The sequence below is a fragment of the Apodemus sylvaticus genome, chromosome 3 (assembly GCF_947179515.1).
Source record: "Apodemus sylvaticus chromosome 3, mApoSyl1.1, whole genome shotgun sequence".
Classification (NCBI taxonomy): domain Eukaryota; kingdom Metazoa; phylum Chordata; class Mammalia; order Rodentia; family Muridae; genus Apodemus; species Apodemus sylvaticus.
This window is the reverse complement of record NC_067474.1, coordinates 130736362-130758165: the sequence shown is the minus strand read 5'-3', so window position 1 is coordinate 130758165 and position 21804 is coordinate 130736362. Positions and strand designations below refer to the sequence as shown.

The following is a 21804-nucleotide window of genomic DNA, read 5'->3' as shown; positions in this document are numbered from 1 at the left end:
TCCTCTTCTGGCCTCCATGGGTACCAGGTGCACATGCGGTACACAGCAAGCAAAATACCATTTGAGTTTAAAGTGACAGGTAAGTGGGCAAATCTAGAAGGTTGCTGGATAGAGTAGGAACAGGGCTGAATGGAAGAACAAACATGAAGATTATTAAGAAAATGTAAATAGACAAATGAAAAAATAACAGGGACTCAGGTACTATTCATAGGTTAAATTATTTTTATATAGAAAATCCTAAGGAATTCACATAACACCCACAAAGAAATAAGAAATATGTTTAGTAAGGTTATAAGGTGTAGTAGATAAAATAATTTGTTCTTAAACACATGCCCGATGAACAATATAAAAGTGAAATAGACACAAGACATAAAACATTACCACCAACACCTGAAAGTCCCCTTTATCCTTTACTTATCAGTCCCCTCCAGAGATAATAATTATTTTGATTTTTTTTATTTGGTTTTTTCGAGACAGGGTTTCTCTGTATAGCCCTGGCTGTCCTGGAACTCTCTCTGTAGACCAGGCTGGCCTCGAACTCAGAAATCCGCCTGCCTCTGCCTCCCAAGTGCTGGGATTACAGGCGTGCGTCACCACCACCCAGACTATTTTGATTTTTTAAACCACAATTTTGTATATTCTAGAACCTCTAATAATGAAATTATACAATGTATATTTTGAGTAGTTTTTCATTTAAGTTTGTTTTATATTTGTGTGTGTGTGTGTGTGTGTATACACTTGTGCCACCATGTATGTGTGGCAGTAGAAGCACCTGTGGAAGTCAGGTCTTTCCTTTCATCAAGTAAATCTTAGAGATGGAACTCAGGTCATCAGGTGTGGCAGCGGTGCCTTTATCTCCTGCTCTCTCACTATCCCATCAGTCAACAAATTTTTAGATCTATCTTATTGTTTGTATGTATCTGTAGTTTGTTCCTTCCCATTGCTGAAAAGTATTCTACTAGATGACCATACCAGTTCATTCAGCTATTCTCTTGCTCAAGTACAATTAGGCTGCTTCTAGTTTGAAGCTAAAGCTACTGTAATATACTTGTAAAGAAAAGAAAAGAAAAGAAAAGAAAAGAAAAGAAAAGAAAAGAAAAGAAAAGAAAAGAAAAGAAAATGGGAGCTAGAGAGGTGGCTCAGCAGTTAAGAGCACTGGCTGGGAAAAAAAAAAAGCAGCAACTGCTCTTTCAGAGGTCCTGAGTTCAATTCCCAGCAACCACATGGTAGCTCATAACCATCTGTAATGGGATCCGATGTCCTCTTCTGGTGTCTGAAGACAATAGTGTACTCATATAAATGAAATAAATAAATCTTAGTGAGGCGATGATGGCACACACCTGTAATCCCAGCACTCTGGGAGGCAGAGGCAGGCGGATTTCTGAGTTCGAAGCCAGCCTGGTCTACAGAGTGAGTTCCAGGACAGCCAGGGCTACACAGAGAAACCCTGAATTGAAAAATAAATAAATAAATAAATAAATAAATAAATAAATAAATAAATAAATATTAAGAAAAACTTTTTGTTGACTTTCATAAAATGCACTTTCATTTAATTTGGGTGAATATTCAGGAGTAGAATGTAAGATAAATGTTACATTTTGGAAATTTTGATTTTTATTTGTAGCTATTCTGTCTGGAATGCTGTAATATCAGTACTAGGGGGGGTCTCCTGATAAATTATGCTGAGTGCTTTTTATATATTTATTAGCCATTTGTATAGAATATTTTGTGATGGGTCTGTTCCCTGTTTTGCCCATATTCTATTGGGTTGTTTGTCTTTTTTATTACTAAGTTGTCTATATACTTTAGATAACAATCTTTGGTCAACTAAACATTTCTCAAATATCTCCCAGGAGACAAGTATTTATTGACTGAACCTCTCCCTTCAAAAATCAAATAGGATTAAAACCTGGCTCTATTTAAAACTAACTGTGGGAATTTGAACAAAGTATTTAACTTTTGAAGTTTTTTTTTCCATCCATAAAATAGAGGCAAAGCTTATCATTATAGAGTTATGATGACTTCAGACAATGGAGCTTGACATATCTGGTACATAAAGGTCTTCAAGTAGGAGTTAGTCATGTTCCTTTTTAATTTTAGTTCTAGGGTAATATGGCAGTTGCTGCCTTAAATAGCTGAACTGAAATTCTTAAGAGTGTAAAACTCTATAAAAATTTAAATTTTCACAATGGTATAAATCATTGCAATAGGAGACTATAAAAAAATCAAGGCTCCTGGGAAAAGATTAACATGTCTTTCTTTTATTCTCGTACAGTAACATGCAAAATAAGGTTGAATCTAAAAATAGTCAAATCAAAAGCAATTTTCATCTGGAGGTAAAACTGGAAAAAAAGCTATAGAATTTATATTATATTGTGCTAACAGTCATGTCCTATAGCATATGAAAATTGAAATGACATGCTATTGTACAAACATTTGTACTGAATTCTAACAATACTAGAATTAGTCGAGTTTTATCTTTTGAATAAAACATTCACATAAAATTAACTTCCAGATGTTGATAAAAGGTATTCCAATAACTTATTAAAATAAATTAAAATAACTTTTAGTAGGCACTGTAAGAGCTATACAGTGCAGAATTTAAGGTTTATTTTATTTTACGGATCTGAGTGTTTTGCTTGCACTTTTGGAGGTCAAAAGACGGCACTGGATCCCCTGGAACAGGAGTTACAGATAGCTGTGAACCACCACATAAATGCTAGGAACCGACTAAACCTGATGCCTTTACAAGAGCAACATGTACTCTGAATCACTGAGGCATTCTCCAGCCCCTAAAGTAAAGCTTTTAAAAAAGATTTATACATCTATTTAACGTGCATAGGTGTTTTGCCTGTATGTATGTCTATGTGAGGGTGTCAGATCTCTTGGAATTGGAATACAGACAGTTGTGAGCTGCTGTGTGGGTGATAGGACTTGAATTGGGTTCTAGATACAAATTCTGTCCCCCTAATAAACTATTTAAATTAATTAGTGGCTCAAATTCATTTTTTATTCATAAATGAAGATATTTTCTAATGTAGATTAAATGAGATACCCTCACCAAAATCTTTACTTAGCACATAATTCTCTTAGCATATTATAAGTAAATAGTAGTTGTGTATTGCTGTTCTTTAAATAATTTAGTCAAACTTTCTTTTTTAAGTTTCTGTGAATAATTTGGCTTCACTGACTCCAATTTTAAAAAGTAAGATATAATTACAATTATTTGCTAAACCTCCTTCCCCAGCCTGTTTCATTTTCTCAACTCCTGCATCTCTAGAATAAAGAAGTAGCATCTTAAAATCATTTCCTAAGGGCCAGGGAAACATCTGAAGGCCTGAGTTCTACACCTGCCGTACATACAAACCACACATCACATTCATACTCACACACAACAACCAGTAACAATTTTTTGAAAGACTTGGTATTTATTTATGTGGTTGTGTCTATCAGGTATGCTGCATATGTGCAGTGCCCTTGGAGGCCAGAGGGATCCCCAGAGCTGGAGTTAGATGTGGTTGTTAGCCATCCAACATGGGTATTGGAAACTGAACTTGGGTCTTCTGAAAGACTAGCAAATATTCTTAACTGCTGAGCTGTCTCTCTAGCCCCCAATAACAATTGTTTTGAATTTAAAAAAAAAAATATTTCCCAGACCAATGATATTGCTCAGTGGGTAAACTGTTTGCCAGACAGGTTTATCGATCTGAATTTGATCCCTGGAACTCACATGAATGTGGGATGCAAGAACTGATGTCCTCTGACCTCTACACATGTGCTATGGTACACACACTCATCCTGCACTTACATCACATACACAGTAATAAATGAAAAGTTAAAGAATTGATTTCCAATTCAATGCAAGCAAAACTGCCCCTTATATCCAATATGTTCTATGACATAAACAAAATATGTACCGATTCAAAAGCTGGTACACAAATGTTCACAGCAGTATTGCTCATAACTGAAAGAAGAAAACAACAAAACAAAATAAAACCAAATAAAAAACAAGCCCAGCCAGGCAATGGTTGCACATGCCTTTAATCCCAGCACTCTGGGAGGCAGAGGCAAGCAGATTTCTGAGTTCGAGGCCAGCCTGGTCTACAGAGTGAGCTCCAGGACAGCTAGGGCTGTATAGAGAAACCCTGTCTTCAAACAAACCAAATCCAAAAAACCCAAAAAAACAAAAAAAACCAATAAACAAACAAGCCCAGCCTGATGACACAGGCCTGTAATCCCAGATACTAGAGAGATACTTTCTATTGAGGCAGGAAGATCAACAGGTTCAAGGCCAGCCTTGGAAGCTTAGTAATACTGTGACTCCAAATAAAAAGTAAAAAGATTAGCAATACTGTACTTGATCTTTAAGGTTTATATAACAGACCTGATTGTAAGGGCATATAATTGCTACCTTTACAAAAGCTACTGTTTATAAAAAGTGCAGCAGATTCACCAACACAAAAGAACACCATGAGGAAGTAGGTGACATTCAGCATTTAGGTTATTACTGAGATACCTCTGAGTACTCACAGAAAGAAAATGAACAATAAGGCCTAAGAAAGGGCATGGTAAGAAGGTTCAGATGCCACAGAGAAGACATTCACCCTCACCTCTGAGGTAAACTCCTTAGTCTTGCAGAAAGTCTGCTCAAGAAACTGTACATTAGGCTGGGCGGTGGTGGTGCACGCCTTTAATCCCAGCACTTGGGAGGCAGAGGCAGGCGAATTTCTGAGTTCGAGGCCAGCCTGGTCTACAGAGTGAGTTCCAGGACAGCCTGGGCTTCACAGAGAAACCCTGTCTCGAAAAACAAAAACAAAAACAAAAACAAAAACAAAAACAAAAACAATCTGTACATTATCAGTTTTAGGATAGCAGCTACAGTAACTTACACATTGATCTTAACTCTTCTAAATTTCCCCAGAAAACAGACTAAACAGAATCCTGGAGAACCTATATCCGAGAAGGGTGAATTTGCCATATGAAGTAAGCTCAGGAGGCGCTGGAATGGATTACCCTGATCCTTTCAGGATCCAGGTGCTCATTCCTTTAACCAGCAGGCTAATGGTCTGCTGGCAGCTCCCCACTCTGACCTTCTCCACAAGCTACCCTCCACCAAAGTATTCTCAGGTGAGCTCTCTGAGAGCATTGCCAGAAGTGGGGTGAGGCTGCTATTACCTGGGAAGGCAAAGCAGCAGAAGGAGGGCTGTGAGGAGGAGTAAGTCCGACTGCAGCACATACCTGATCAGAGGCCCCTGCCTCACTGCTACCAACCTCCACTGGCTCACTTTGCTCAGTCACCTGCAAACCTGTCCCCTGATGGAACCCTTCCTGCTGAACCAAAGTCCAGCCTTATCCTTTATCAACTTAACTCACAAATTCCAAATCTAGTTTGAAACAATCTAGAGCATAAATTAACCCCACCAATTTCTGCACTGATTTCCAAGTGAGTATGCTAAGTGCTCTGGAGCAGTAATTCATTCCCAAGCATGAGCCCCACACCATCTTAGTTCCAAGACTTTAAGAGAGTGGAGCCCCAGGATATGGACTTTACAAAGCTCAAGTGGCTCTGGAAAGCTGCCAGGGCTGGGAATCACTATTAGGCAAGTTATACAAATGAACAAATTAATGTTCCCAATTTATTTCAACAAAACCTGTTTAAACTCCATTATTAGGGGAGGGAGATATAAAGAGTTTGCGTTCTACTGCTATGATAAATACCATGACCAGAAGGTTTATTTCATCCTATAGTCAATCATAAAGGAGAGTGAGATCAGGAGCTCAAGGCAGGAACAGAAGAGAGGCAATGGACTACAGGGTTGCTCTCTAGGCTCATGGTCAGCTGCCTTTCTGTGTGGTTTTTCTTCCTTTTTTTCTTTCTTTCCTCCCTTCCTTCTTTTCTTTCTTCTTTCCTTCCTTCCTTCTTTTCTTTCTTCTTTCCTTTTTTCCCTTCCTTCCTTCTGTGTGTGGGGGGGGGGGGGGGGGGCAGGGAGTGTTCTCTGTGTAGCCCTGAATCTCCTGGAACTCATTCTGTGGACCAGTCTGGCCAGAGATCCAATTGCCTCTGCTGGGATTAAAGGTGTACATAGGTACCACCCAGCTTCAGCTGCTTTTCTTATATCCCCTAGGACCATCTGCTCTGTTCACAGGGCCTGGGCCCTCCCACATTAATCATAAATCAAGAGAAGGTTCCATAGGCCTGCCTATAGGCCAAACTGATGAAGGCATTTTTGTCAATTGAGGTTCTCTTTCCAGGTGACTCCAACAAGAGGCCTCTAGCACAGCAAAAGGAAAACAATAAAGTACATTATGAAGCCTACAAGGGACACACTGTAGGATGCAATCCTTGTCCTGGGAGAGCTTATAGACAGGAAGGAAGGACAATACTTATAACAAACAATTACAATACAAGCTAAAGATAGAAATGGTTTTTTTTATCACCTCACTGAAATGTGCTCCCTGGAAAGAAAATACAAAACAATTTTTGTTCATTGCTATATCTCCAGGGAATAAACTAAAACTTAGCACACTGATATTCAATAAACAATTGCTAAATAACACAAAAAGCAAAAAACAAGTTTAATTTCAACTACACAGATAAGGAAATACCAGTTTTTGAGAACAGAAAGGTTTTGTTTTGGTTTTTATGTTGTTTTGTTTCTCTATGTAATAGCCCTGGGTGTCCTGGAGTAACTTTGTAGAGTAGGCTGATGGTCAGAGAGATCAGCCTGTCCCATTGAGAACAGAACGAATTTTAAAGGACAAGGAGAAGGAAGCTTCTCTTTGCAGTAGATGGTGGTTAATGTAGAGACTGGTCAGTGTGCTGAGAACAGAGGCTGTGGAGTACCACAGAGATCCCTGCAGAAGAAAGAGTAGATCACTACAGTGAAACTGTGTTTTCTGACACAACAGGACAACTGTACAAATGAAATCACAGAGGCTGTAACTACTAGATATATATGATCAAGCCAGACAAAATCCCAACATGGATGTGGGAGGTAGTCAAGAAATACCACCCCTAGTTGAAAAGTTACTGGCAACTGAGGGTTTCTGGGAAAGGGAAAATCAGTTTTCTTTAGGGATGTGGCTCCTGATAACCCGTGTTCCAGTGGATGCCCCACACCCATGGCAGCACTCATTAGGACTCATTAGGTTTTGAAAAAGAACACAAGAGATTAGGAGGGAACTTGGGATAAGGGAGGAATTAGAGGTAGACTTGATTAATGCACATTGTACATACATGCAAAATCTTTTTTTAAGAAGCAAAGCAAGAAGCCGGGTGGTGGTGGTGTATGCCTTTAATCCCAGCACTTGGGAGGCAGAAGGCAGGCAGAGGCCTTCTGAGTTCAAGGCCAGCCTGGTCTACAGAGTGAGTTCCAGGACAGCCAGGGCTACATAGAGAAACCCTGTCTCGAAAAAATTTAAAAAAGAAAAAAAAAGTAGTAGCAAGTTCTCTTAACCATCTCTCCAATTCCTAGATAGCATTATTTTATCCAACTACAGCTGAGAAAGAAACATAGTAAGGAACCAGGATTGAGCATACACACACACACACACACACACACACACACACACACACACACACACGAGTATCTTACAAACATATGGGATAGGAAAGAATACAATACTATAGCAAAAGATTTGGAGGACTGAGGAAGTGGCTCAGTCAGCAAAGTGCTTTCCATGTAATCCTCAAGACTTAGTTCAATCCCTAGGACCCACATAAAAACCCAAGTGTGTGGCCTGCAATTAGGTGCTGAGGAGAAGACAGACATATCCTTGGGGTTTGCTGCCCCTCCCAACTTTGCTGAATAGACTCCATATTAAACAGAACATTATAATCCCAGCACTTGGGAGGCAGAGGCAGGCGGATTTCTGAGTTTGAGGCCAGCCTGGTCTACAGAGTGAGTTCTAGGACAGCCAGGGCTACACAGAGAAACCCTGTCTCAGAAAAAAAAAAAAAAATCCAAAAAACAAAAAACAAAAACAAAAAAAAAAAAAAAAACCGAGAACATTAATTCTTCATCTTAGGTTCAGGGGACCATAATGTAGAAAAGGTTCCATATGCTAATAATATCAATGATGTTAGTGATATTTTTCAGGCCAGTTCATCAAGTGTTATTAGGCTTGAGCAAAATAAAAACAAGTAGGCTATAAGTAAGTTTGATTAATACTATGGGCTTTATTCAATAAAATAATGAAAAAATAGGGGAAAATGTATTGCCCAATTTTCATAGAAACAATGCATTGCTTACTGAGTATAAGATAGTAAATGGGTGGACAAAAGGCTATTTTACTTATCAGATCCATCATACTTGTACCTAAAAGCAGTAATAATCTTTAAAAGAAAAAATAAAAGAATTACATGGCGATAATAAAACTATTATAAAAATAGAAGTCTGTAATGTTTGCTTTAGGAAAAAATTACTCAGGAGGCTGAAGAGACGGCACAGTGGTTAAGAGCACGTGGAGAGCCTAGGTTGGATTCCATGAGCACTCATGAGAGCTCACAACTATTCATGATCTCAACACCTTGGTCTAGCCTCCAAAGGCACCAACAGTGAATGCAATGCACAGACCTGAGAGCAAAGCACTCACACACATAAAATAAACAGACATAAAGAAAATACACACACACAGCTTCTAGTCCAGCAGTGGGGGCACACGCCTTTGATACGAGCACTCAGGAGGCAGAGGCAGGTAGCTCTCTTAAGTTTGAGGCCAACCTGATCTACAGAGTAAGCACCAAGATAGCCAAGGTACACGAAAAACCCTGTCTAGAAAACAATACAAGACAAAATTACTCATATTTGATATTATTTCTGTCATCTTTCTTGTCCATACTGTCCCTTTGAGTCAACTAGCTACATACTAGGGTACTAACAGGCCATATGGGATGTCATACAAAAGGAATTCCATAAAAGGTTAATCAAGCTTGTGACAGCAAACAATTTTCTTTATATTTATTGCAACATTAGCTGTAACTTTAATTTTTATTATTTATTTTTATGTGCACTGGTATTTTTCCTGTATCTATGTCTATGTGAGGGTGTCAGAAGCTCCGGGATTGACATTACTGAAAGGTGTGAGCTGCACATGTGGTTGCAGGGAATTAAACCTGGGTCCTCTGGAAGAGCAGACAGTGCTCTTAACTACTGAGACATCTCTCCAGCCCCTTAAAATTTCTTATAGTTGCAAATACATTAAAGTAGAGCAATATATTCAGCTTTTTTCATTTTGCAGGGCAATCACTTTCTACTTTGCCTCCATAATTAAATCTACTCATACAATAAAAATTTCTAAAACAAAAAGCACAATGAAATGAATTATCGTCTCCTAAAAAATGTTGGGGCTTACATATGGCAGGGGAGCCTCCTAAGGCTGAGCTATACCCCAAAACCTGAATTTTTCCCTTTTTGGTACACTGTCTTTAAGTGTACAGTCCCGGGGCTGGAGAGATGGCTCAGCAGTTAAGAGCAATGACTGCCCTTCCGAGGTCCTGAGTTCAATTCCCAGCAACCACATGGTGGCTCACAGCCATCTGTAATGGGCTCTGATGCCCTCTTCTGGTGTGTCTGAAGACAGCTACAATGTGCTCATAGATATATAAAATAAATAAATCTTTAAGTGTACAGTCCCATATTCTTAAAACTCTAACCAAAACAGAATACTATCAGTTAATGCCTTGATTTTTCATAGCCATGTGGAAATTTTTTTCTTCTTTCTTTTTTTGAGGGTGTGGGGGGCAGTTTTCTTGTTTTGTTCTGAGACAAACAGGCTAGCCTTAAACTCAACATCTGGACACTTTGAACTCCTGATCAGCTTTCCTATTACTGTGACCCTTTAATACAGTTCTTCATGCTGTGGTGACCCCCAAACACAAAATTATTTTTGTTATTTAGTAACTAATTTTGCTACTGTTATGACTCATACTGTAAATATCTGTGTTTTCCGATGGTCTTAGGTGACCCCCGTGAAAGGGTCATTTGATGCCCCACCCCCTACCTAAAGGGGCTGCTATGCACAGGTTGAGAACCACTACTCTAGAGTCCGCAATTACAGGTATGCATCACCACGCCCAGCTTCAAAACCACTGTTGAAGTAGAAGTGCCTTGGTTCACATATGCATAAATCAATTTCCAGCCTTTCTCTTTGAAATTTAAACTAGCTTTAAACTGACATTTCAGTAATATTTATTTTAAAAATCGTGGATGTGCTTTAATACATTAAAGAAAGTCCTCATGTTTCAAGCCTTTCTGTAAAATACAAAGGAAAGTGCTTCTAGCTTCTGTGTAACACTGTACTGTGAAGCATATGTGTGCAGTAAAACACATTTAAAAGCTGTGGTGCTGGGGACTGACCTGCACACTCTGGGCAAGCCTCCAGCGCTCAGCCACAGCCCCTGCACTAAGGCATTAGTCTAACATGAAATCTGTTCCTTAGTCTGCCCATTATCATTGAAATCTAAAACTCGGGTCTCGAGGTGGTCATCTTTATACAATCCATATATATATATACACACACACACACACACACACACACATACACACACACACACATTTCTTACTTGGGAAAAAGGGCAACTCACCACTTCACAGAAAACACAGGATGCTGTGATGCTCATACATTTCTTATACAGGCAAGTTTGCAGCTTCCCCTGTCACTTCCTATAACATGCTCACACTCAAAATTCCGGCTTATCTCCCTGCTCCCTCCCTTCAGGATTTCTGTTGTTGGTTTTTGTTTTTCTGGATGTGAGTGTGTTGCTCTTTGTTTGTTTGCTTGCTTCTTGACTGGTTAGTTGCTTGCTTGGTACTTTGTTTTTTGTTTTTTGTTTTTTTTTTTGGATGTTTTTTTTCGAGACAGGGTTTCTCTGTATAACCCTGGCTGTCCTGAAACTCACTCTGTAGACCAGGCTGGCCTCAGAAATCCGCCTGCCTCTGCCTCCCAGAATGCTGGGATTACAGGCGTGCACCACCACCGCCGGGCAGTTGCTTGGTACTTTGAAGGAAGAAGTCTACTTTACCTTACACTATCTGGAACTCCTGGACTCAAGCTATTCTCCTAGCTCAGCCTGTTGAGTAGCTGGAACTACAATGCCCTGGCACCAGTCCCTGCAGCTTTACAACACTGAAGAGTTGATTCTTAACATTCACAGACACTTACTGAACACTAAGAGGCATGCACAGGACCCGGGATGATGGCTCAGTCAATACAGTGTTTGCCTTGAAAGCACAAGTTCCTGCACCCATAACAAAAGCCAGGCATGGTGGTATACTGAGGGAGTGAAAAATAGACCAATTCCAGGGTCTTGCTGGCTGGTCAAGTCAACTTAGCTTAAGCCATGAGCTCCAGCTTATAGTAAAAGACCTTGTCAAAACCAAGACGAGGGCCAGAGAGGTGGTCAGAAGTTAAGAGTGCACATTGCTCTTGCAGGAGTCCCAGCACCTTCATCAGGTGCTCAACCACCTGGAATTCAATGAATCCAGTGCCTTTGGCTTGCAAGGACACCTATACTCACACACACATAATGACTGGGCAGTGGTGGTACAGGCCTTTAATACCAGCACTTGGGATGCAGACGCAGGCGGATTTCTGAGTTCGAGGCCAGCCTGGTCTACAGAGTGAATTCTAGGACAGCCAGGGCTACAGAGAAACCCTGTCTCAAAAAACAAAAAGCCAAAAAAAAAAAAAAAAAAAAGGGAAGGAAAAAAAGAAATTGAAGAAGACCTCAGAAAATGGAGAGATCTCCTATGCTCATGGCTTGTAGAATTAACATAGTAAAAATGACCATCCTGCCAAAAGCAATCTACAGATTCATTACAATCCCCATCAAAATTCCAACACAATTCTTCAAAGACATGGAAAGAGCAATTCTCAATTCCATGTGGAAAAACAAAAAACCCAAGATATGGAAAACAATTCTTAACAATAAAAGAACTTCTGGGGAATCACCATCCCTGACTTCAAGCTATACTAAAGAGCAATAATGATTTAAAAAAAAAAAACAAAAAACCTGTATTTGGTGCAGAGACAGACCTGTTGATCATGAAGACCCAGAAATAAAATCACACACTTTATCTTTGACAAAGAACCCAAAAATGTACAATGGAAAAAAGAAAGCATCGTTAATAAATGGTGCTGGTCTAACTGGCAGTTGGTATGTAGAAAAATGAAAATAGATCTTTATTTATCACCTTGCACAAAGCTCAAGTCCAAGTGGATTAAGGACTTCAACACAAAAACCAGATACACTGAATCTAATAGAAGTGAAAGTGGGAAAGAGCCTCGAACTCATTGGCACTTGGGCAGGGTGGGGTGTGTGTGTGGGGGGGGGGGGACGGAATTTCCTAAACAGAACTCCAATGGCTCAGGCTCTAAGATTGAGAATTGATCAATGGGACCTCATGAAACTGAAAAGCTTCTGTAAGGCAAAGGACATAGTCAATAGGACAAATCAGTAACCTATAGATTGGCAAAAAATCTTCACCAACTCCACATCTGATAGAGGGCTAATATCCAAAATATATAAAGAACTCAAGAAACAGTCAAAAAAAAAAAAAAAAAAAAAAAAACCACCCCACAAACAATCCAGTCAAAACATGGGGTATAGAACTAAACTGAATTCACAACACAGGAATCTCTAATGGCTGAGAAGCACTTAAAGAAATGTCCAAAGGCCTTAGTGATCAGGGAAATGCAAATCAAAACGACCATGAGATACCCACCTTACACCAATCAGAATGGCCAAGATAAAAAAAACTCTGGGGACAACACATGTTGGCCAGAATGTGGAGAAAGAGGAACACTCCTCTATTGCTGGTGGAATTGCAAACTGGTACAACCACTATGGAAATCAATCTGGAGTTTCCTCAGAAAATTGGGAATAGATCTACCTGAAGATCCAACTATAACCACTCTTGGGCATATACCTAAAAGATGCCCCACCATGCCACAGGGGTACTATGTTCATATTGGTCTTATTTGTGATATCCAGAAGCTGGAAACAACCCAGATGCCCCACAATAGAAAAATGGATACAACCAGGCGGTGGTAGCGCACTCTGTAATCCCAGCACTCTGGGAGGCAGAGGCAGGCGGATTTCTGAGTTTGAGGCTAGCCTGGTCTACAGAGTGAGTTCCAGGACAGCCAGGGCTATACAGAGAAACCCTGTCTCAAAAAAACCAAATCCCCCCCCCCAAAAAAAAACCAAAAAAGAAAGAAAAATGGATACAGAACGTGTGAATGTGGTTCATTTACACAATGGAATACTATTCAGCTATTATCAATGAGAACATCATGAGTTTTGCAGGCAAATGAATGAAACCAGATGAAATGCTCAACAGTGGGGAGAGGGAACTTGTAGAGTCCACCTCCAGTAGAAAGATAGAGAGAGCATCAAGTGGAGGGATGGGAATACCATCCCACTGTAAAAAACTCTGACCTAGAATTGTCCCTGTCTAAAAGAACTGCAGGGACAAAAATGGAGAAGAGACTGAAGGAAAGGAGGTCCTGTAACTGGCCCATATTGGTATCTCATCTCAAGGGGAGACTCTTACAGACAGGAGCCTAGCATGTCTGCCCCCCGAGAGGCCCAACAAGCAGCTGAATGAGACAGATGCAGATACTACACTCACCCAATGGACTGAAGTCGGGGATCCCTGTGGTTGAATTAGGGAAAGGCTGGAAGAAGTTGAGGAGGAGGTTGACACCTTAGGAAAACCAGCAGTCTCAACTAACCTGGACCCCCAAGATCTCTCAGACACTGAGCCATCAACCAGGCAGCATACACTAGCTGGTACAAGGCCCCAGACACATATACAGCAGAGGACTGCCTGGTGTGGCCTCAGTGAGAGAAGGGGCACCTAACCATCAAGAGACTTGAGGATCCGGGGAGTGGGGAGGCCTGGCAGGGTGGGGTGGAAGTGGGTGGGGACATCCTCTTGGAGACCCCAAGGAGAAATGGAATGAGGAATTGTAGGAGGGTGGACCAGGAAGTGGATAGCAACTAGATTGTAAAAAAATGATTAAAGATAATTAAAAAAAAAAAAAAAAAAAAAGACATGTCTTAGTAGATAAAGGCATTTAGCACCTAGCCCAGTGACTTGACTTTGACCCCCAGGACCAAAGTACATGAGAAAACCTATTCCCACAAATTGTTCTCTGACCTCTGCACAAATTTCACACATGTACACACACACACACACACACAAATAAATAAATAAATGTAACTCTGGTTCTTACAGCTGAATATAGCAGGGCATACCTTTGATCCAAGTATTGCTGGGGCAGAGACAGGCTCTGTGAGTTCATAGTCAGCCTGATCTACAAAAATAGCAGTGCCAGGCCAGCCAGGCATACATAGTCAGACTGTCTCAAACAACAAGAAAATTTAATGTTGGGATGGAGAGATGACTCAGCAGTTAAAAGCACTGGCTATGTGCTCTTCCAAAGGTCCTGAGTTCAATTCCCAGCAACCACATGGTGGCTCACAACCACCTGTAAAGGGATCTGATGCCTTTTTCTGGTGTGTCTGAAGACAGCTACAGTATACTCATATACATGAAATAAATAATTTTTTAAAATTAATTTATTTATTTTATGTATATGAGTACACTATAGCTATACAGATGGTTGTGAGCCATCATGTGGTTGCTAGGAATTGAACTCTGGATCTCTGCTTGCTCTGGCCCCATTCACTCTGGCCCAAAGATTTACTTATTATTATAATGTAAGTACACTGTAGCTGTCTTCAGACACATCAGAAGAGGGCATCAGATCTCATTACAGATGGTCATTACAGATGCTGGGATTTGAATTCAGGACTGCCCTTCCAAAGAGCAGTCAGTGCTCTTAACTGCTGAGCCATCTCTCCAGCCCAAAATAAATAACTCTTTAAAAACCCAGGAAAAAAAAAAAAAGAAAATGTAATGTCACCAAATATTCCTTAAAGGTATAGAGCTGCCTTTTGTGACAAAATATCTTACATATAAATTAAGCTATTATGAAACTTTGTTATAATTTTACCTATTCTATTCAAGTCTATAGGGGATGCTATAAAGCTTTCTAGTAGGTATAAATATCTTTTGCATGCCCCAATACTACATATGAAAATTAACTTCATATGGAATTCAGTAACCGGGGCTATAGGTATAAGCCAGTAGCAGAGCTCTTGCCTAGCCTGATTCCCAGTCTAGATATCCCAAAACAGACAAACAAGCAATAGCAACCAAAGAATATCTATTATACTTGTTACGATACACAGGAAATTTCACAGATATGTTTATTGATGACATACAATTATACATGATTAAAGACTTACTACTTGATGTTTAAATTATGGATAATTTCCTGAAACTGACCTTTCCTACCTCAACGATTAGCTTTGTAGTCGTACTTTTTCACACAAGGTAGCACTTGGCATCAATATAAAACACAAATAAAACATTTTTAAAATTTTAATTATGTTACCTTAATAATGGTGAGGGATCAGACTGCAAGTTTATTAACACACCTTCAAACTTAGAGAAATACAAGGAAAGACTAATTTCTCCTTTTAAAAGAAACAATACTTCTGATTCAGTATTGTTATGTAAAAGAAGTGTATCTTTAAACATAATAAGCCTGCATCCGTCCCTTCTGCTGACATCAGGTAGGAAGGTTTAGTTCTCATTCAAACTGTGGTATTTCTACCCAGTACCAAGCACACTGAATTCTACTACTGATTCAACATGGAAAATAATCAGAAGTTACAGAATTTAGCCTATCTGTGGAAAGTAATTTGAAATTATAAATTTTTTTTATTTTTATTTTTATGTTTTGTTTTGTTTTTTTGTTTTTTTGTTTTTTTGGATTTGGTTTTTTTGAGACAGGGTTTCTCTGTGTAGCCCTGGCAGTCCTGGAACTCACTGTAGACCAGGCTGGCCTCGAACTCAGAAATCCGCCTGCTTCTGCCTCCCAGAGTGCTGGGATTACAGGCGTGTGCCACCATTGCCCGGCGAAATTATAAAATTTAACCTACGTAGACTTTATAAAAGTTTTCTTTGTTTTTACTTTTCTGTAAAAACTTTTGCATGTTGTGCTTTTATGTCTGTGAAAAGGTCCTACTATGTAACCCAAGCTGGTCTCAAACTCATGACTCTCCTGCCTCCACCTCCGTGCTGGTTTTACAAGAGTATACTCTTGTGCAACTCTCTCTCTCTCTCTCTCTCTCTCTCTCTCTCTCTCTCTCTCTCCTCTAAGGATCTGGAGAGGTGGCTCATCCATTCATCAGAAGTGTTTAATGACTGTGGTCCTGAGCTCAGTTCCCAGCACCCATAAGGTGGCTCACGACCTCTATAACTCCAGCTCCAGAGGACCTGCCAACCCTCCCTTCCATATTCCACATGCACCCATACACACATAACCAAGTAATTAAAAATTCTAAATATCTGTTTAAAAATTCCATCATGAACCTTTTAAAGCATATTAAAGTTTGGCTGTTCGTGTCTATAACTTCAGCACTTAGGAAGTAGAGGCAAGTGCTCCCTGAGTTCAAGGTCAGCCTGATCTACAGACAGCCAAGTTCCAAGACAGCCAAGGCTACAAAAATAAACACTGTTTTGAAAGAAACAAAGAAAACATTTAAGGTTGGAAAGATGGCTCAGCAGTTAAGAACACTTGCTGCTCCTGCAGAGGATCTGGGTTTGGGTCCCAGCACTTACATGATGGCTCACAACTACCTATAAGCCCAGTTCCAGGGCTTCTGACACCCTCTTCTGGCCTCCAGGGGTATCAGGCACACATCGGGCACTCACATGTATACATAAAACAAATCCTTAAGATTTCAAAAAGCCAGCTGGGCGGTGGTGGCGCATGCCTGTAATCCCAGCACTCTGGGAGGCAGAGGCAGGCAGATTTCTGAGATCGAGGCCAGCCTGGTCTACAGAGTGAGTTCCAGGATAGCCAGGGCTATACAGAGAAACCCTGTCTTGAAAACAAACAAACAAACAAACAAACAAAAAAGATTTCAAAAGAATATGTTGATGTTGTTATAGATCTGGGATTTTCTTCCTTTCTACCTTTAACAATCCTGTTCCAAGATCATGATATGTTTTATAAACAGTAAGGAAATATGAAGATTCTTAGTTAGCAGGACATGAGTTAAAATGAGTTTGAAGTTAGGTTATAAACTAATAACATGGTTTATTATCAGACTATATGCAAATAACTCACTTATAGCTGGCAACACTTTTAGAAAACTGATCATCTAGATTAAGTCACACAAAAGTTTAAGAGAGATGGGACTCTAGCTTTATATACTACAAGGTGATTCCTGGCCAAAAAAAAAATACTTTAAATTGTGAAAAAATGAGATATCTTCTTCTATACTTAGTGGTACAAATTCAGGTCAAAGAAATAAATATCACAAAGTGCAAGTTCTCAAACATAATATCAATTCATTCTTTATCTAGGAAATCCAAATAAATCAGACATTTGTTTGTATCCTTCTCAGGGCCCCTGAAATGACTGGGTAGGAATCCACTACCCCCATAAGTCTACCAACTATCATTTTAAAAGAGGAATATCTGATTTAAATACTATCTGGATCATCCTCTAAATCTGATTTCATTTGGAACTTGACATTTTAATAACTCTAAAAATAGGTCCCTCCTGGGGCTGGAGTTACAGCTCTCTGGTAGAGTGCTTGCCTAGCATGACAGAGGCCCCAGGTTCAATTCCCAGCACTGGGAGGTGGGGGTGGGGAAAATAAAACTCTTCTCCCTTATTTGCTCCTTTAAAATTTGAAATTCTTTCAAACCCATTTCTATCCTTAAGACAACCACTTGAACTAACTTTTACCAATTTACGTTTTAAAAGTTAAGTGTTCTAAACTCTCAGAAAGATTAAAGCGTATACATTAATAAAATAAAACACATTAATTTTCATGTTTTCAAAACGTTAATATTAAAGTTGTATACCCTATTTGCCTATTTATCCAACTCATTCTTTCTAAAATATAAACAAATACACAAAGCACTAACATCTTTCAAATAAGCAAAAAAATAAGCATATTTGATATTTATTTAAACATTATGCTTTTTAAAAACATGACAGAATTATTCATTCTCAATAACTGGAAGAGACCGTTCTATGTAAGAAACTGTGATGTACTAGTTTTCAAAGAAAAATAATTCCAAATATATTGGTTTTACCTGAAGAGAAGAGAGCTAGTTTGGATTTGTATATGTATGTGTGCCTGAGCCTGTGAAATGTCCTTCTTTCAACTTTAGAAAAATCAATATTTCCTTTAGTAAATATAAGCATATAATATACAATAAGATGCATAGAGCTATGCACTTCCAGAATGCTATAATAATCCAAATAGCCCCCCAAAAGTGTTTTAATATGATGCATAGCAAATCAATGTTTAAAAATGTCGTTTTTCCCTAATCATTCCACAAATCAGGTACACTTTAGTTAAATACTTAATGAGATTAACAAACTAATTAGAATCGCAAGCGAAAGAGTAGATTTTTTTAAAAATCAGTTTCCATTTTTGTACAAACAAAAAGATAAAACAAAAGCGAATACGAGGACGCGTTAAATGAAAGCATTTGAAACATCCAACGTGACTGGCTTTTGATTTACCCCAGTCTGACAAGGAAGGCAGACCCCGCCCCCACTCCAGATTGTGTAGCTTTTTTTCCCCTTTCCCATGGATGGGGGTGTAGAGACGAGAAGCTGTCACATTTCCATCTTCCGTTATTGTTAATCTGCAGCCTAGATTCCCAAGCATCACTGGTCGAGGGGGGGGGGAAGGGGGATGTTAAAACAGACTATTTAAATTGTCTAAAATGCACAATATTCTGTTGCTTTTTCCGATGTGAAAGTTAATTACACTCCGATTCAATCTGCTATAACTACAGATTGGCTGTGACAGCCTGTCCCTCAAACACTCCCTCTAAAACCTATTGCTCCAGATTAACTAACCATCCTTTTCCCTCTAAACTTAAATCAGCAAAACTCGTTTCGAAAATTGTTGCATCCAAAAGGGCACATCACATCGTTATTCCTTTATTGGGGTGGGGTATGGGGGGGGCGGGAGGAGGGAGAGGGGGGAGAGAGAGAGGAGAGAGAGAGAGAGAGAGAGAGAGAGAGACCGACCGAGACCTATTCGCTCTTCAAACAAAAAGAAAAAGAAATGGGGCAGCCGGTGGAGGAAAGAGCAGTAGTGGACCTGAAGGAAACCTTGGGAAAAGTTTTTTATGCTACTTTTTTGTCCTTGGCGGGGATGCAGGAGTTGGGCAGAAAGCCTGGGTTTTGACCCAGGGCTTGGGAAGGCACCTGCAGAAGAGGCAGGGGGCTGAAAGGGGCCGGGCAGCACCTACCGACTTGCAGCACGTTCTCCACGGAGCCGCTGTCCAGCAGACGGATGCCCCGGCGGAACGGCAGCCCCTCGCCGCCGCCGCTGCCGCTGCTCGCCGCTACAGTCCCAGCGCCCAGCCCGGGGGACGCGCCCGCCCCGGCAGCCCCGGGGGCGGAGCCGGCCGGAGCGGCCCCGGGGGGTGGCGGCGGCCCCTCCTCGACCGGCGAAGCCCCCGCCGCGCCGGTAGCCGCGCCGGCGCCCGGGCCGCCCCGGTACTGGAAGCTGGAGTACATGCAGATCTCCCGCTCATTCCGCGGGAAGGACCAGTAGACGATGCGGCGCTGCACCGGCTCTGGGATCCGCTCGAAGCGCTCCTCCACCCGCTCGTACGCCCACTTTTCCGCCACCGTCTTGGCGGCGCAGTCCAGCAAGGACTCGGGCTGCAGGTGGGGGCGGGCCCCGGGGGCTAGGCAGCCGCCGCCGCCGCCCCCCGCCCCTCCGCCGGCGGCCCCGGGAGTCCCGCGGGGATGGTGAGCTTGCGGGCTGGGCCAAGAGCACAGCCTCTTGGCCGGAGAGATCGGCGGCGGCGAAAGCAGCTCCTCTCGCTCACCTCCTTCCGCCATTGCTGGGGACTGACTGACTGATTGAGGCGGAGGCGGCTGCTCGGGCTGCGGCGGAGACCCCGGCCACGGCCACGCGCCCCGCGCAAGCGCCCAGCGGCGGCGCTGTGGGGAGGGGGCGGGGCGAACGAACCCACGAGCTCGCCGGCCCGAGTGGGAAGCCGGGGCCGGTCCCGTGCTCGCGCCGCTCGGGCCGGCGCTGGTTGGCCTGAGGACCAGCGCGAGGCGACGCGCGCCTTCCGGGCCGCCGCGGGCGCGAGGAGACGCGGGGGCGAGCACAGGCTGCGGGCGCGCTCCGGGCGCAGCCGGCCCGGAACACAATCCGAGCGCTCGCGCGGGGCCGCGGGCGGCCGAGGACGAGGAGCGCCCCGCACCAGGTGCCTCTAGCGCACCTGCCGGCCGGCCCGAGAGGACGGCCGCGTGGCCAAGTGAAAAGACCCGGCCGCCAGCTGTCGCCATAAAGTAACAGGCTTGAGGGGCAGGAGGAGAAGAAACAACTCCAATGAGGCTCCTGCTGCAGGCAGAACTGACAGGCAACTGTCGCAGCCCAAGGGGCACCAACCAAGCAGAAAGATGCTAGGAAGGAAGCCACCCGGTGGGAGTAGAGGGTAGAATCGGAAAGTTCGCGGGATGAAAACTCTCCCGGTGTCACAATATAGGACAGCATCAGCGTCCCCGCCGCCGGCTCAGAAACTGGCTAAGTCCATCAGCCAGTCCGAACAATGGGGCGCCAGGATCTCACCGCTGAGGCAGCAGCACCCTCGTGGGGTTCTTTGAGGGGTTTAGCACCTTGCATCCTACGGGGGGAGGGGGGACAACACTTTTGTGTAGTTTTTGATAGAATTCTCTGATCCCTTACCTCAGATTTAAATTAGGATTTTCATGTTTTCCTTGTCTGTCCTCTATTCATTCCTCTGAATTTACTTACCTAAAATTTAATGAGTTGTTGTTGTTCTTGTTGTTATTTGATGTCTATGCCTAACTCCATAACAGTGAAGGTCATGTCCATTTTCTTCGTGTCTCCTCACCAAGGTACATTAATGGGTGCTCAAGAATGACAACTTCAACATTAACTTCTTCATAAACAACACGGAGTTATGACTGCCTTTTACTCAGATTGTAGAATTTGCTGACAAAGTAATCACTACAACTTTTTAAAAGTTCCAGGAACTGTATTAGAAGACATCCTATAGCTGAGTTCACCTAGAGAGAATAGTGCAAAGAACGAATAAGAGAAGGTAGACTGCAGCCAAAGTAGTTTGGTTTTGCTGTAATCTCAGAAGAAAAGAGCTCAGGCTATAACCTAGATGTGAGCTCTTAATGGTGGGTGGTGCTAATCACGACTCATTTGATTTGTAAAAGGGAGCTGACAACAATGTCTTGTGCATATAGCATCTAAGAATTATAAATGAGGTCAATTGCTTCTTTCATAAACAGTTGATATTATTTCTGCAAGTTTAATTGAATTATTATAAAGTATCAGTCTGTACTTAAATGCCTCTCCTTGAATCTCTTACCACAGTCATGGACTTTCATAACACCCATTCTTTTCAGAATTTGTGTGTGTGTGTGTGTGTGTGTGTGTGTGTGTGTGTTCGTGTTCCTTTAATCTCAGTCTCCTTGACTCCACTAATAGATTTGTAAGAACAGAAACCATTTCTAAGTAAGGGATGATTATCACCTGCCAGAGTCTTAAAATGAAAGCTGCTTGAAGAATATTACATTTCTAAAATAGAAAGGAAAATGATGATAGACAATAGAGAAAAAAGAATATTTGATTTTGAATCTGCCTATGTGTTATTTTGATTTAATCAGTTATTGACAAGCATGATTAAAAGA

At 41.5% G+C, this 21804-nt stretch overlaps 1 protein-coding gene across 1 annotated transcript in view; it reads right to left on the bottom strand.

Moving 5' to 3' along the window:
• Zswim5 (zinc finger SWIM-type containing 5) overlaps positions 1 to 20206 on the bottom strand; it is a 103180-nt gene extending 82974 nt beyond the window's left edge. Inside the window, exon 1 of the mRNA XM_052177098.1 lies at positions 19368 to 20206. Coding sequence (XP_052033058.1) covers positions 19368 to 19968 — 601 coding nt within the window. The 5' untranslated portion in view covers positions 19969 to 20206. The remainder of the gene's footprint in view (positions 1 to 19367) is intronic.
• Between the last annotated feature and the right edge of the window lie 1598 nt (positions 20207 to 21804).